At 53.9% G+C, this 16,310-nt stretch overlaps 1 protein-coding gene across 2 annotated transcripts in view; it reads right to left on the bottom strand.

Moving 5' to 3' along the window:
* ITGB4 (integrin subunit beta 4) overlaps positions 1-8,061 on the bottom strand; it is a 31,302-nt gene extending 23,241 nt beyond the window's left edge. Inside the window, exons 1-8 of one of the 2 annotated variants that reach the window (XM_060290461.1) lie at positions 7,941-8,061; positions 7,186-7,389; positions 3,654-3,742; positions 2,555-2,637; positions 2,212-2,313; positions 1,856-2,060; positions 1,074-1,170; positions 717-888 (exon numbers count right to left, since the gene is read on the bottom strand). In XM_060290461.1, coding sequence (XP_060146444.1) covers positions 717-888; positions 1,074-1,170; positions 1,856-2,060; positions 2,212-2,313; positions 2,555-2,637; positions 3,654-3,732 — 738 coding nt within the window. In that variant the 5' untranslated portion in view covers positions 3,733-3,742; positions 7,186-7,389; positions 7,941-8,061. Of the gene's footprint in view, positions 1-716; positions 889-1,073; positions 1,171-1,855; positions 2,061-2,211; positions 2,314-2,554; positions 2,638-3,653; positions 3,743-7,185; positions 7,690-7,940 lie in introns of those variants that run through there. The other variant, XM_060290460.1, reaches the window with a different exon arrangement.
* Positions 8,062-16,310: the final 8,249 nt, after the last annotated feature.

The raw sequence follows: 16,310 nt of genomic DNA, 5'->3' as shown, positions 1-16,310 counted from the left end.
GAAAATGTTTATGATAGCATTAGGTGAAAAAAACCAAGTTTCAGAACTATACGTACACTGATTCCAACTATATAAGGAAAAGGGAACAAAATATGCTGGTGGGGTATCAGTGGCTGTCTGTCTGATGGTGGTGAAATTATGGGCAATTTCTGTTCTTTGTTTTCCAAATTGTCTGTAATATGGATACATTATTTTCATTTTTATTTCTTATTTTTTAATTTTGTTTTATTTTTTGGCCACGCCATGTGGCTTGAGAGACCTTAGTTCCCCGAACAGGGATGGAACCTGGGCCCCCGGCAGTGAAAGTGCTGAATCCCTAACCGCTGGACTGCCAGGGAATTTTCTTTTCTGTCTGTGGATACATTATTCTTTAAATGAAAAAACTGATGTGCACATAAAAAGAGGCGCCCTCTTCCAGCACAGCTGGAGACGGGTATTAACAGGGAGGTTGGGTGGGAGGCTGGCCTCAGGGCACTGAAGATTCCAGAATCCCAAGACTCATGTCCGCCTCACTGGCCAACACAAAACCAGGCTGTGACTGCTCAGGCCCTGATACTTCTAAACTTGGATTGGAATTGAGGGTCCCCCAGTGGGTCTGAGCTTGTCTTAGGGGATGGGGGCCCCAGCCTGGTACCAGAGCAGGCCAGTGGGCAGCTCATGCCCTTGTTGAAAAGCACAGCCGGGTCTAGGCCGGCAGGACCTGCCCCGGCACTCACAGTGCACACGGCCGTCTGCAGGATGGCATCGAAACCTCCTTCGGGGGCGTCCAGGTTGCCTGAGATCCGCTCTCCCTTTAGCTTGTTCCGGAACTCCTCCACGTCTTCCGTCAGGCTGATGACGTTTTTGAAGGAGAAGGGGGCGTCACTGTTGGGCCAGGGCTCCTTCAGCCTGGGCGGAGGTGGGAAGGAGAGAGTCAGGGAGGGAGAAAGTCAGGGGAGAAGATGCCCCCAACCCCCTGCCCACCCTCTCTAGGGACCGCCCCCGTGGCTCATTTCAACCTGAAGACTTCGAAGTGCTTGGGTGGAGAGGGCGTGGACCACCTGGCCAGGACCCCTGCCCCCTCGGTCACTCACTTCTCGGGCCTCATGTCTGTCTGAGGGACGCTAACTTTGTCCACGAACTTGCCAAATCCAATCATGTAGTCGCTGGTGAGCTGCCTCAGGACCTGGGCTAGGCATCAACAACAAAAAAAGAGGGGGCAGCTGAGCCCCAAGAACCCCACATCAACACAGGGGCCGGGGGCTGGCTTGGGAAGGAGGAAGAGGAAGAACAACTTATTGTCAGCACTTTGCATGTTGGGCGTCAGCTCACGCACATGACAGCCCTTGTCCTTATTTACGGATGAGGGAAATGGGACTCAGGGGACCCAGAGTTGTGCATGCAGCTAGTTGGAGGGTGCGGCCGGGGAGCTGGACCAGCCGTCTGCAGAGCTGGGAATTAACCTCAGCCTCGTGGCAGCTGGTGCCCTCCGTGTCAGCACCAGAGGAGGGACTTCCTTGGCAGTCCAGTAGTTAGGACTCAGCTTCCACTGCCGGGGGCGCGGGTTCAATCCCTGGTCGGGGAACTAAGATCCCGCAAGCCATGAAGCGCAGCACATCCAAAAACACAAAAAGGACCTGAGGGCTCTGGTTCCCACCCGGCTGGGGCCGTCTCTGCACTCCCGAGTGGTTATTGGGGTCTGCACAGGACCCGCCTCTGAGAATGGGGGGAAGGAGTTCTTGGGGTGCTCAGATGTCCTGTCCTTCCTTGAGGAATGGGTGCAGCTAGCCTGAGCCCTGGCCTCCTGAGCAGGTGTCCAGCCAGCTTGGGGAGGCCACTCTCTCCATGCCCTGCCCTGCTGTCTTCCGCGCCGTACCCAGATCCTGCCCCATCTTCTTGAGGTTGTCCAGATCGTCAGACATGGAGTTGGAGAAGTCCATGAGGATATACAGGTCCATGGGGCTCTCCAGGGGCTCAAACACCTGCATCTCAAAGTGCCGCTCCTCTCCCGGCCGCAGCCGCACCCGCAGCCCCTGGGGGGACACCTGGCTACGGTGCAGAGTGGTGTCGATCTGCGTTTCCTGTGTCCAGGGGAGGGGGACACCTGGCTGGAGGGTCTCTCCAGATCTGAGGGAGATACCTCTCAGCTCAGCCAGGGGACACGATAGCCTCCCACAAACAGCCAGCCTTGAGCTTGGAGGGCCCAGCCCCACCGGCCCCCACTCTGGGCACCTCTGTGATCTCGAAGCTGCTCTCCATGACCACCATGCTCTCCTGCCGGCAGCCCGCAGCCAGCAGCTCTGCCTGGGTGTTGCAGCGCCGTTCCTTGAACATCTGGCCGGAAGGAGATGGAGTCAGGAGGGCAGTGCCCTTCTCCTGGCTGTCCTAACCCTGGATCTATCCTGTACCCCACCACCCCGATCTTCCTGACCCTTGCCTGTTCTCCCACGACCGCCTGGCCTGAGGCTGGGCTGAGGGCGGGGCAAGTGTGGGCCAGAGCCCAGGCGTGGGGTGTAGCAGGGTGGGGCACGCAGGTTGGGAAGGTGGCCCAGGCTAGGCCCCAGCGGCATCACACCTCGTCCGTGCAGTAGGCGCAGTCCCTGTCCACGCGGATGCACTCCGTGCAGCTCTTCACCTGGGCCTTCTTGCAGCGGTTCGCTGGGGAGCAGAGATGGGCGTGCCCACTGAGATGCGCCTCACCCACTGCCTAGCCCTTCCCTTGTGCAACCTCATTTGAAAGAGGTGGGGATTCTCTCCCGATTTACAGACGGGGAAATGGAGGCCAGCAGGTACGTGGTCAGTCCCAGGTCGCACAGTTAGAAACCCGCAGAGCCAGGTCTCACACCTGGACTCTCCACTCAAGTCTGGAGGCGAGGATGGTGGAGGCCGAGACCGAGGCGCTGGTGGGGACACCCTAGCCGCCCCCCTCACCTGCTCCTCCAGGGTAAAAGGGATTCTGTCTTGTTTATCACTGTGTCCCCAGTGCCTAGCCCAAGCCCCGCACACAGTGAGTTGTTAGTAAATAAATGAGGTAAAACTCCAGTTTCTCCAAAGGTTGGGATTCCCTTTGGTTTTGTTCAGTTAAAATCACAGTAAGGACCTATTATGTGCACTAGTGGGTGGTCTCCTGGGCTCCAGGCAACGGTGCACTGTCAATGTTTAGCAAGGGCTCCGGTGAGGGCGGGGAAGCCCTGACTTGCAGCCTTTGCCAATTTCCAGGGTGTAAATGTTCCCACCATGGTCTGTTTCAAGGTCTCAGCATGACCTCCACTGACAGGCAAAATTTCATCAGTAGGAGCAGGCTCCAGCCCTTTGCCGACTGCAGACACTCCCAGAGCAGGTGGTGATCACCTTTCTCTCCTCCAAATTCCTCTAAAACTTTTCGACTCAGCTTTCCAAGCCTCCGTACATCCTGCGAGCGCCTCCATTCTCCGAGTGGACGTCTTCTCCCTCCTCTAGACCAAGTCTCCTTCCTCCCCTGGGTGTTCTTGGGCCCTACGGCTCAGGCTCACGGCTCCCCAGCCTTCAAGGTGGGTGGTGGTTGTTTGTTGAATGGCTGAGTGAGCGTCTGGGTAAGACACTCCATGAGAGCCCCCGCCCTCACTTAAGGGCAGTGCCTTGGAAGTTGAGCCCCCACCACAGAGAGGGGTGTTGCAGGGGTGTGTCCGACTCACCCATGTCCCCGGGGAAGCTGGCGCTCAGCAGGGCTGCCAGCAACAGCCTGGTCCACCAGCTGGGATGCGGCCCTGCCATCCTCTTCCTCCTGTATAACAGCAACAATCGACATACCATGCCTGACAGCTCTGGTCCATGTGTCAGCTCACTGGGTCCCTGTCTAAGCGCCATCATTCCCATTGCACAGATGTAGAAACTGAGGCTCTACAGAACTTTAGTGATGTTCCAAGGCCACCTGGCATGCAAGTGGCAGGGCCCAGGGCCCCTGACTCCTCTTTTCCACTGCCCCCTTCCTTGTCGTCTCTGGAGTGGCCAGATGCCCTGCAGGCCTATGCCCTGCCCAGGGAGGCCCCCACCCTCTCACCACTGAGGACTCTGGGCTCTGAGCCTGTCCCAATGCCAGGTCTCTTGTGCTGATCTCCCCGAGGGCAGAACAGGGCTTATTCCGCCTTTGCCTTTCAGAACCCAGTGACCTGGGTCAGGCTTGGCAGGGACAGGGCCACCCTAGAGGATCCTGGCTCCGCCTTCCTGTCCCCTCTCTGTCCTGGCCCACTTGCCTCTTGGTGAGAGGGTGCAGCCGGGAAGAAGGGGGCCCCTCCCAATATCTGGGGCCTGAGAAAGGAAGGAGGAGACTTGTTGCACTCAGCTAAGTTCTGCAATGGCTGCCTGTCCCATCAGAGGAGGGGTCCCCCCCCTACTCCCCACCTCTGTCTGCCTCAGAGTTGAGTTTTGGGGGCCCCTGAGCAGATCACCCTTTCAAAAATTAGCCTGGAGCTAGATTACAAGCCCCTCCTGCCCACTCACACACACACGCATTGCCAGCCACCCCAGGAGACACATCTGCCTTTGGTTCACCATTAAACCATCTCAACTCATTAGTGACCTTCGGGGCAGGCACCGGCATCCCTGAGGCCTTTTAAAAGATGGGTATGGGGACTTCCCTGGTGGCACAGTGGATAAGACTCTGCGCTCCCAAGGCAGGGGGCCCGGGTTCGATCTCTGGTCAGGGAACTAGATTCCACATGCATGCCTCAACTAAGGAGCCCACGTGTGGCAACTAAGACCGGGTGCAACTAAATAAATATTTAAAAAAAGAAAAAAAAAAGATGGGTATGTACAGCAAGAAACTAATACAACATTATAAAGCAACTATACTGCAGTAAAAATTTAGGGGCTTCCCTGGTGGTTCAGTGGTTGAGAGTCTGCCTGCCGATGCAGGGGACACGGGTTCGTGCCCCAGTCCAGGAGGATCCCACATGCCGCGGAGCGGCTGGGCCCGTGAGCCATGGCCGCTGAGCCTGCGTGTCTGGAGCCTGAGCTCCGCAACGGGAGAGGCCACAACAGTGAGAGGCCCGCGTAACGCAAAAAAAAAAAAAAAGCAAGCAAATAAATAAAAGATGGGTAGGCTGCTGAAGAGAAGGGGCTGGCCATAGCCACCAGCCCGGCAGAGTTGACGTTAGGACCCCCTCCTCTTTCTCTAGAGCGAGTCACCCAGCAGCCCAAGACTATGCCATGCCTACTGACCCTCCCTCCTTGGATCTTTGCTCAGTCCTTGGCTTGTGGGGCAGGGGCAGCCCCAGGCTCTGGGAGACTGAGGCCCCCAAATGGCTGGGGAGAGCCGGGGGCGGGGGGGCGTTGCAGGAAGGCATTGCCTCCGTCGCTCCAAGGCAGGTGGCTCCCAGGAGGCACTAGCAGCTCCAACACATCGCAGGCAGAGCCTGCTGGGAAGGAGCCACCCTCTAAGAGGGGCCTGGGGTAAGGGAGCTCTGAGCCAGCCAAGGGGTGCTTCTTGGAGGAAATGACTTTCCTGCAGCCTTGGGGCATAGGCACCACACCCACACACTACACAATATAGGCTGCCTTACCCAGGCTTCCCAGGGGCACCATTACATACACAGGTACAGACACTGGAGGGCCCAGCCCAGCTTTTACTCACCCTCCTGTGCCCCCAGGCTGGGCACACAGTGGGCAAGTGCCCAGCACTTCATGTACATAATTGCCACTTAATCTGTACAGGAACCAGTGGGGATGGTTGCATTGTCCCCATATCCCGGGTGAGACCCGGGCAGCGCACACCCCCCACTTAGCCTTCACTTTATACTCGGAGGCTCTAAAGTGGCAGCTGGGGACTAGTTCTGCACCCAGGAGTGTTGTGTTTGACTCAACTTGTGTTTAAAAAGTTTGTTGTGTTTTTTTTTGGCCTCCCTGCACAGCTTGTGGGATCTTAGTTCCCCGACCAGCGACTGAACCCGGGCCCCGGCAGTGAAAGCGTGGATTCCTAACCACTGGACCACCAAGGAAAATCCCTAAAAAGTTTTAAAAGTAGTTGTTGGTGTTAAAAATAATAAGGTTTCACATAAAAGTTAGGATTGTGGGCTTATTGGAAGAGGTGGCTGGCCGTGGCGGGCTGGGCAGAGCCCTCGGGAAACGTTCTCTCCAGGCTACTCTGGGTCCCCAGGCTGCGAGGGTCTTTTTATGTACCACCCGGGGCCCGGAAGTATGTGATTGCCACCCAGTGTTATCACATCGTGGCACACTCAGGCCTTGCAGGCACAGGGACGTGCATATTCTTGGACACACACTGTGACCCACGTGAACGTAGGCTCAGCGCTCTCCCCATACCCGCCCTCCCTCCCACCCACGGGACCCCTGTTGCATGTCTGCACCTGCCCTCCGTGGTTCTCTCCCTTCCTGCTTTCCTGGCCCTTCTGCTGCTCTATTGCCCACAGAAATCAAGGCCAAGGAGATAGGCACTCCTTCCCTGCTGTCCTTCCGGCTCTCCTCTCCCCACTCAGCCCCCAGGATGGAGCCCCTCAGTCTTCACTTCCAGCTCCTTCCGAGGCAGCAACAACCATGCCCACACTTGGGCTCAGGGTGTGGCAAGACCATGCGGGAGAAGCAGGAGCCCTGCCGCTGCCCTCTGGGAGCCATCTAGAGGCCCCCCGCCTACAACCAGAGGCCCACCCGGGGCTAAAGGGGTGGGAAAGGGGGCTGGCTCTGGAGGAGTTTACAGTGGTGGGCACAGCCTCCAGGGGTGTTGGATGAGGTCAGGAGAGCTTCCTGGAGGAAGGGTGTCCTGAGCTGACTTTGGGAGGAGGGCCAAGAGAAGAGGAGAGTCAGGGACTCCCCAGACCCCAGACGGACTGTGGCACCGCACAGCCAAGCCGGGAGGGCCTCTGCCTCTAGGTGGGCTTCTTTTTGAACCCCAGAGGGGCCCAGCCCGGTAAGGCTGCCAGCCACTGCCTGGCCCCTGCCCACTTCTCCCACATATCCACCCAAGGGACGGGCGGCCAGCCTTCAGGAAGGAAAGAGCCGGGGAAACAAAAGCCACCCGGCCCACCAATCAGCTCCCCGCGGGTCTGTCCAGTTGGGGTGCGCGCTCACTTCCTTCTTCTCCCCTCGGAGGTCCCTGAATGAGCGCCCAGTCCCGGCGGCCCGAGGCACTGGAGGGGAGTGCGGTGTGCGGAGGGACTGCCTTCCCGCCCCGCGCCAGTGCCCCGGCCGCCTGCCGCGGTCCGAGGATGGACCTACCTTGGGGCTGACTCGCGCCCTCCCCGCGCTGGGCTCCGCTCGGCGGCTCCGGAGGCGGCGCGCGGGCGAGCCGGGACTGTCCAGAGGACGGACTGCAGGGAGGGCGGGCGGCGGCGGGAAGGGGACCGCTTTATGGGCTGGGCGGCAGGTAGGAAGGAGGAGCTGATGAGTCAGGCAGACCGCATTCCTGCGCGCGGCGCGCACCTGTCGGGGCAGGAGCCGTGCGCTAGCGCCTCCGGACCGCCCCCCGGAAAAGGCTGCGGCTCCCGCGCAGCCCGGCCCCGCGCCCCGACCCACCGCGGCGGGGGCGGGGAGGAGCCACCCCCTTCTCTCCGGCCCCGGGAGCGGCACCTCCCCTCCCCACCCCAGGCTGCAGACTCGGGTGCTGGGCTGCCCCGGGCTGGGGGTGGCCTCTTAGCCTCCTTCTCGGACTGCCGCCCTCTCTCCTCCAGACTGTGAACCATCCCCACTGCCCTTGGGAGCCATCTAGTTAAAGCCGCAGACACACAGCCCGGCGGCGATCGAGCGCGCGCACCGCTTCGCTCCTCCCTGCGCCAGCGCGAAGGATGGGCCCCGGGGCTGCCCCAAGCCAGGTCAGCCATTCACCGGGTCTTCTCGGCCTCTCCCCACTCTCCAACGCACGCACGTGTGCCCAGAGGGAGATCTGAGCAAGGACTGGTTCCCTGAGTGTCTTCAGGCAAGCTAATTGAACCTTCTTAAAGTGTCAGTAATACCCATCAAGAGGCAGCACCCACCCGACGTGGAGTAGGCACTCGAATCGTTACAGCTGTTCTTGACAAGCTGGTTCACAAATCTGACCCCTCCAATCCTCTTTCAAGTGCTGCTGGTTAAGTGTGTTCGAGCTGGACCCTCTCAAGTTGCTCCCTGACCTCAACTGGGTGTATTTCTCTGGCCTCACCTGCCAACAATGCTGGACAAAACCCGATTGCTGGCAGCCCCCCACCAGCCACCAAGCAGCTTCAAGCCAGCATGCTTTTTGCAACCTGGGGCTGTTTTGCACCAGGCTGGTCCCTTTGCTTGGGATCCTCCCACCCCCAGCCCAGCCTGGTTTATCCTCCTTATCCTTGAAGGCATTGTGCTGATGTCGCATGCTCCAGGGAGCCTCCTTGACCTCCTAGCGCGTTGGATTATGTTATGCGTACCCCTGGGGCATGTTTTTTTTCATGTAGTTTGCCACATTGATTTGAAATGATCTGTTTAGGGGTCTCTTCCCCCTTGGACTGTGAACCCCAAGGACAGACATAGTCTAGCACATCTTTTGATCCCCAGCACCTACCTCAGTGCCTAGCACGTAGCAGGTGCTCAATAAACGTGTGGTTGACCCAAATGGGATTGCCACATCGCCTCCCTGAGCCTCAGCATTCTCATCTGTAAACAGACGCATACACCACCAACTCTGAGTGACCATGGGAGCAGCTGGGACTGGATGTGGACGGGCTGTGGACACCAAGTGCTCACTGCCACTGGGCGAGCCACAGACACCACTCGGTCACCTTGCCCAGTCATCTGAGATCTGCTCTGCACGGGTCAGGAGCTCAGAGAGGCTGCCTCCTGGATTCGAGAGCTCTGTGGCAGGAGACCCAGTTTGGTTGGGGTACCCAGGTTGTGCCCTGTGGACCTGAGTTACTCCAGCAGGCTGGAAAACACGGGCTCAGAGAGCAGCCTGTGACACCACCCATTAGAAGGTTGGGGTAGGGGATATGCACCCCACTGTGGGGGGTGGCTGACACAGCCTCCTAGAGAAGGAGACCCTGGCCCAGAGGCAACAATGCCACAGACCCCACTGGGCTCAGCAGCCCCTTCCTCTCCTCATTCCAGACCCTTTTAAAAATGACTAGGGAGACTTCCCTGGCGGTCCAGTAATTAAGACTCCAAGCTTCAAATGCTGGGGGTTCGATCCCTGGTCGGGGAACTAAGATCTCACGTGCCCATGTGGTGTGGCCAAAAAATGAAAAGTTAAAAAAAATTTTTTTAATTAAAAAAAAAATGACTAGGGCGGCTGAAGTCTGGTATCTGCTGAGATGAGACATGCACCCCTGGGAGGCCCATAGAAGAGAAGCCGTGAGTTTCTTTCTTTCTTTAAAAAAATTAACCAATTTATTTATTTTTGGCTGCGTTGGGCTTTTGTTGCTACATGTGGGCTTTCTCTAGTTGCGGCGCGCAGGGGCTACTCTTTGCTGCGGTGCGTGGGCTTCCCATTGCAGTGGCTTCTCTTGTTGGAGAGCACGGGCTTTAGGCACGCGGTCTTCCGTAGTTGTGGCACACGGACTTCCGTAGTTGTGGCTCACGGGCTCTAGAGCACAGGCTCAGTAGTTGTGGCGCATGGGCTTACTTGCTCCGCGGCATGTGGGATCTTCCCGGACCAAGGATCAAACCTGTGTCCCCTGCATTGGCAGGCGGATTCTTTTTTTTTTTAAGATGTTGGGGGTAGGAGTTTATTAATTTATTCATTTTTGCTGTGTTGGGTCTTTGTTTCTGTGCGAGGGCTTTCTCTAGTTGTGGCAAGCGGGGGCCACTCTTCATCGCGGTGCGCGGGCCTCTCACTATCGCGGCCTCTCTTATTGCGGAGCACAGGCTCCAGACGCACAGGCTCAGTAGTTGTGGCTCACGGGCCTAGTTGCTCCGCGGCATGTGGGATCTTCCCAGACCAGGGCTCAGAACCCGTGTCCCCTGCATGAGCAGGCAGACTCCCAACCACTGCACCACCAAGGAAGCCCCGGCAGGTGGATTCTTAACCACTGCACAACCGGGGAAGTCCAAGCTGTGAGTTTCTTCAGGTTTCTTTGAGTCTGGAGTTTCATTACCTGGAACCTGTGTGTGGACCTTGGGGGTCCATGAACCATTTGAGATCATGTGCAAAACTCAAGGTGTATCTGACATTGGAATGTGGATTTGCTGGCCAGAGGATCCTTCCCTTACACTGAATTCCCAAATGGGTACTGGCCCCCAAAGGGTTAAGGAGCATTGTACTACATATTAATTTTATAAAAAAATAAAACAAAAAACCCCATTGTCTCATTCTGCAGCCTTAGGGCCAGAGTGAGCCCGGTATGTAGTGGAGTTTCCTTCTGCAGGCTTTGCCAAATAGCTGAGGTTCCTGGAACAGGATGGAGAAGCCCAAGAACCTCAGACTGCACCTCCTACCTGCCTGTCTCATCCTGTGGCCTCTGGCAGGCCAGACTTGCTCCCTCATTAGTTCAATCGTTTATTCATTTAACAAGCATTTAATGGGCTCTTATGCCAGGTGCTGGGGATCCCCAGAGGAATGATACACACCACCTGCTTGCTTCACGGAGCTCAGTTTAAACCATGGACCTCCAAAGCAGGCTGCATATTCTCCAGGGATATGCCACGTGATCCACTATATTTGCTTGACAATGTACATCACTTATTGGCAGAGTGGTACCCATTTCTATAAATAAACAACTTAAATGATAAATAGACAGTGGATGTGTGACCAGAACAGTTTGGTGAGCTGTCTAGAGACCTTGTATCAACCCCCACTACATCTGATTGTTTTATCTTTCTTACTCCTAAAACAGTCTTTCCCCGACCCACCCACCCCCCAAAAAATTGACCTTTTATTTTTATTTTTTAAAAATTAATTAATTTATTTTTTTGGCTGCGTTGAGTCTTCATTGCTGCACGTGGGCTTTCTCTAGTTGCGGCGAGCGGGCGCTACTCTTCATTGCAGTGCGTGGGCTTCTCATTGTGGTGGCTTCTTTTGTTGTGGAGCACGGGCTCTAGGTACGCAGGCTTCACTAGTTGTGGCTCGCAGGCTCTAGAGCACAGGCTCAGTAGCTGTGGTGCACGGGCTTAATTGCTCTGCAGCATGTGGGATCTTCGCGGACCAGGGCACGAACCCGTGTCCCCTGCATCGGCAGGCGGACTCTCAACCACTGTGCCACCAGGGAAGCCCTGGACTTGATTTTTTAGCCTCCTGTAAACTGGAAGTTAAGTCTAAAAGCCTGATTAGATTCAGTTTAAACTTTTTTGTCAAGGATGGTCAGAGGTGGTGCTGTGTTTCATTGGGTGGCGTGTGATGTCAGCTGCCCCCTATTAGTGATGATTGAGGAAGTGACCACCATCTCTCTCCACTGTAAAAATACATTTTCACTTTATGATTAAGAAGTAATTAAGAGGGCTTCCCTGGTGGTGCAGTGGTTGAGAGTCTGCCTGCCGATGCAGGCGACACGGGTTCGTGCCCTGGTCCAGGAAGATGCCACATGCCACGGAGCGGCTGGGCCCGTAAGCCATGGCCGCTGAGCCTGCGCGTCCGGAGCCTGTGCTCCGCAACGGGAGAGGCCAAAACAGTGAGAGACCCGCGTACCGGAAAAAAAAAAAAAAAGTAATTAAGAGGGGGTAATGATGTTTTGTCACCCCGCCCGTTTCCCAACAAACTTTCAACTGAATGGGTTTTAGCATCCATTGTTGATCCTTGCTTGAATCAATTATTCTTTGGGGGTTGAAGAGTAGTGATATTCCATTTCTACGTTTAATAGAAGGTATCCTTCTAATTTAAAAAAAAAATAGGGCTTCCCTAGTGGTGCAGTGGTTGAGAGTCCGCCTGCCAATGCAGGGGACATGGGTTCGTGCCCCGGTCTGGGAAGATCCCACATGCCGCAGAGCGGCTGGTTCAGTGAGCCATGGCCACTGAGCCTGCGCGTCCAGAGCCTGTGCTCCACAGCGGGAGAGGCCACAGCAGTGAGAGGGCCGCGTACCGCAAAAAAAAAAAATAGAGGTTTCCTTCATCAACTGGGAATGAATTATGTGCCTCCAAATACACATACACAAAGGGTAAATGCTTCTTTTCTTTTTGAGTTACACAACTTTAAAAAATTACAATGATTGCTACAAAGCAACCCCAAGGGACTTCTTCCCTGGTGGCGCAGTGGTTAAGAATCCGCCTGCCAGTGCAGGGGACACAGATTTGAGCCCTGGTCCTGGAAGATCCCACATGCCACGGAGCTACCAAGCCCGTGCTCCACAACTACTGAGCTTGTGCTCTAGAGCCCGCGAGCCACAACTATTGAGCCCGTGTGCCACAACTACTGAAGCCCACACACCTAGAGCCCATGCTCCGCAACAAGAGGAGCCACCACAATGAGAAGCCCACGCACGGCAACGAAGAGTAGCCCCCGTTCACTGCAATTAGAGAAAGCCTGCGTGCAGCAATGAAGACCCAACACAGCCAAAAATAAATAAATAAACTTAAAAAAAAAAAAGCAACCCCCAGAAATGTTTTTACATTGTTCTAAAAACATAACATATGGACTTCCCTGGCAGTCCAGTGGTTAAAACTCTGTGCTTCCACCACAGGGTACACGGGTTCAGCCTCTGGTCGGGGAACTAAGATCCCGCATACCGAGCGGCACGGCCAAAAACCCCAAAACAAAACAAAAAAACCCACCATTACATACATGTTACCATCTTAATTAGTTTTCTTTCTTTCTTTCTTTCCTTCTTTCTTTTTTTTTAATGTTTTGGCTTGCGGGATCTTTGTTCCCTGACCAGGGATGGAATTCAGGCCACCACAGTGAAAGCGCGGAGTCCTAACCACTGGACCACCAGGGAATTCCCTTAATCTGTTTTAAGTGTATAGTTCAATAGTGTTAAATATGTACACATTGTTGGGCAACAGATTTCCAGAACTTTTTCATCTTGCACACTGAAACTCTATACCCATTAAATAGCTCCCCATTTCCCCCTCCCCCCAGCCCCTGATTAATTATCATTCTATTTTCTGTCTCAGTGATCTTGGCTACTCTAAGTGTCTCATGTGAGTGGAATCATATACTATGTCTTTTTGTGTTTGGCTTATTTCACTTAGCATAATGCCCACAAGGTTCGTCTGTGTTGTAGCATGTGGCAGGATTTCCTTCCTTTTTAAGGCTGAATAATATTTCATTGTACGTATAGACCACATTTTGTTTATCCACTCATCTGTTGGTGGACATTGGGTAGCTTCCGTCTCTTGGTTATTGTAAATAATGCTGCTATGAACATGGGTGTGCACCATACCTTCCAGACCCTGCTTTCAGTTTTATCGGACATAAACCCAGAAGTGGTGGATCACACGGTAGTCCTATTTTTAATTTTTTGAGGACCACCATGCTGTTTTCCATAGCAATTGCATAATTTTATAATCCCATCAACAGTGTGCAAGGCTTAATTCTTTTAACTATGAATTTCAGAGTAGAGTTGATATATTCAACTCAAATGGTGGCAAATACATTTTTTCCTTTCTTTTTTCAAATACGATGCATGCATGGATTTTCATTTATTCAATAGTTTGCAATTGTGATGTTGCGATATAATAAGTAATACCTATTTGGTCTTCGTCCACGGTTTTTTTCGAACAGCTCCGGAGCAATAAAGGTGAAAGGAGAGTCTTTGTTATTCATAACAAGCCCCTTTCAATCACACCAGAGTTTATGTTAATGAGGTGACTTTTGGAAAGCCACTAAGGTTGGGGGGCACTCGTTGTCAGGGGAACCAACCACGTGATTAGAGAGTTGAAACTTTCAGCCTCAACACCGCCCCACTCTCACCCCAACCTCCACCCACCTCCAGAGAAGGGGGATGGGCTAGAGATGGCGTTTCATCGCCAATGGCCAACGATTTAATGAATCATGCCTAGTAATGAAGCCTCCATAAAAATCCTAATCAAAGTGGGTTCAGATTGCTTCTAGATTGCTAATACATGGAGTGCTGGGAGGGTAGTGTGCCCAGAGAGAGCACGGAAGCTCCACACCCCTTACCCCATCCTGTTCCCTATGCGTCTCTTCCTTCTGGCTGACCCTGAGTTGTATCCTGCTGTAATGAACCAGTAATCTAGTAAGTAAACGGTTTTCCTGAGTTCTGGGAGCCATTCGAGCAAATTATTGAGCCCAAGGAGGAGTCATGGGAACCTCCAATTTATAACCAGTTGGTCAGGAGTCGGGGAGGCCCAGACAGGCAGTTGTCCTCTGAGTAGGGAGCAGTCTTGTGGGACAGACCTGTGGGGTCTGGGCTAACTCCAGGCAGCTGGTGTCAGAACTGCTTGGTTGTGGAAAACCCATACATTTGGTGTCAGAAGCGTTTTATGATGTTGTGAGTAGCAGTGTATAGGAAGCAAGGGAGTTTTTCCTTTTTCACAATAATTGGCCAGTGGGAGATCTCTTCAAACCTGCTCCTTTGACCTTTGAAACACTCCTTACAGTCCTCCCTGCTTTCTGGGACAAACTGGCCCAGTCCCACTTAGATTTCTAGATCGGCCATTTCTCTCCAAGGAGCCCTGGCTCCTTTTAGTGGGGAATGGTATTAGATATCAAGATTTGGGTGCTACATGTGCTCATTCCTACTGGCGGCCATTGCTTCTGGGTCCTTTCAAAGGACATAGCTGGGACTTTTTTCTTATTTTTGAATTGTGAGTTCATCATCTTTTTTTAAAAAAAATATATTTATTTAATTTATTTATTTTTGGCTGCATTGGGTCTCCATTGCTGCGCATGGGTTTTTCTCTAGTTGCGGTGAGCGGGGGCTACTCTTCGTTGTGGTGCACGGGCTTTTCATTGCGGTGGCTTTTCTTGTTACAGAGCACGGGCTCTAGGCACGCGGGCTTCAGTAATTGTGGCATGTGGGCTCAGTAGTTGTGGCTCGCAGGCTCTAGAGCATAGGCTCAGCAGTTGTGGTGCACGGGCTTAGTTGCTCCGCGGCATGTGGGATCTTCCCGGACTAGGGCTTGAACGTGTGTCCCCTGCATTGGCAGGCGGATTCTTAGCTCCTGCCAAGATACTTAGTCCCTGAATCATGAGTTCATACTGATGTTTCCAATTCAAATTTAAAATGAAAGATTTTTCTTGTGTTTCTTTCCTCTATTTTTTGTTTTGTATTTCTTCCCTTTCTTACACAGAAGCATATTCTATGTACTGTTCGGCACATTGCCCTTTTCATTTTCTCTCTCCTGAATATCACGCCAAATTTGGCCACAGAGATCTTCCTCATTCTTTTTTTTTTTTTTCTAATTTTTTAATTTATTTATTTTTGCCGTGTTGGGTCGTTTCTGTGCGAGGGCTTTCTCTAGTTGCGGTGAGTGGGGGCCACTCTTCATCGCGGTGCGCGGCCCTCACACTGTCGCGGCCTCTCCCGTTGCGGAGCACAGGCTCCAGACGCGCAGGCTCAGAGGTTGTGGCTCACGGGCCCAGTTGCTCCGCGGCATGTGGGATCTTCCCGGACCAGGGCTCGAACCCTTGTCCCCTGCATTAGCAGGCAGATTCTCAACCACTGAGCCACCAGGGAAGCCCCTTCCTCATTCTTTATGGTTCAAAGGGCCTTACTTTTTTTTATTTTTTATTATAGAGATTTTAAACATACATAAAGGCGCTCCTCCTCATTAGGGAGGACGCCCACACCCTTTCTCTCTGGGTGTGTATCTCTGCCTTGTTTCTGTCTTAAAAAAACAGTTTCTCTGTGTGCTCTCCAAAACAAAAAAACCCACAAAATTAGACAGTACCCATCACTGAGCCTTATCAACTGCCAACATGTGGCCAATGTGCAGCGGGATGCCGTGAGGTTGGCACATGGGTTTGGAATTTTCAGTCCAGTGGCCATGGGGGCAGGGACCACTGCTCCCTCCATCCCTCCAAACACCTGGGCACTTATCTCACACCAAGCACTTGGGACACAGCTTTGTTGGATTGTGTTGTTTCCGCTCATAAGAGAACCGTGTCTCAGCCCAATGTGTGGACAGAAGAGTTAAGGCAGTAGTGTTATCAGAGATGTGGGAGCCCTGAGAAAGGAGCAACTAACGCCCAGGAGAGTCAGGAAGGGGTTAAGAAAATCTGAGCTGCATCTTGAAGGTATCTGTGCACAGGTAGGGAGTGATACAAGGGCAATGGTGAGAAAGTTGGGAGAAGCCAAGGATGGGGGCGTGGGCAGGGTCAGCGGTGGGAGGGGTGTGGAGGGGGGAGACTGGCGAGGTGATGAGAATGCTGGTGGCCTTGCCTGCCAGGCTGAAGTGGAATCTCCTGAGGACAGCGGGAGGGCACATGACGTGGCCAGAGCTGGGGTGCAGGAAGATGCTCCCCAGAGCCGGACTGGAGCTCGGATGGGAGTGGGAGAGT

The sequence above is a fragment of the Globicephala melas genome, chromosome 20 (genome assembly GCF_963455315.2).
Source record: "Globicephala melas chromosome 20, mGloMel1.2, whole genome shotgun sequence".
NCBI classification, from domain to species: domain Eukaryota; kingdom Metazoa; phylum Chordata; class Mammalia; order Artiodactyla; family Delphinidae; genus Globicephala; species Globicephala melas.
This window is presented reverse-complemented; position numbering and strand designations above follow the sequence as displayed.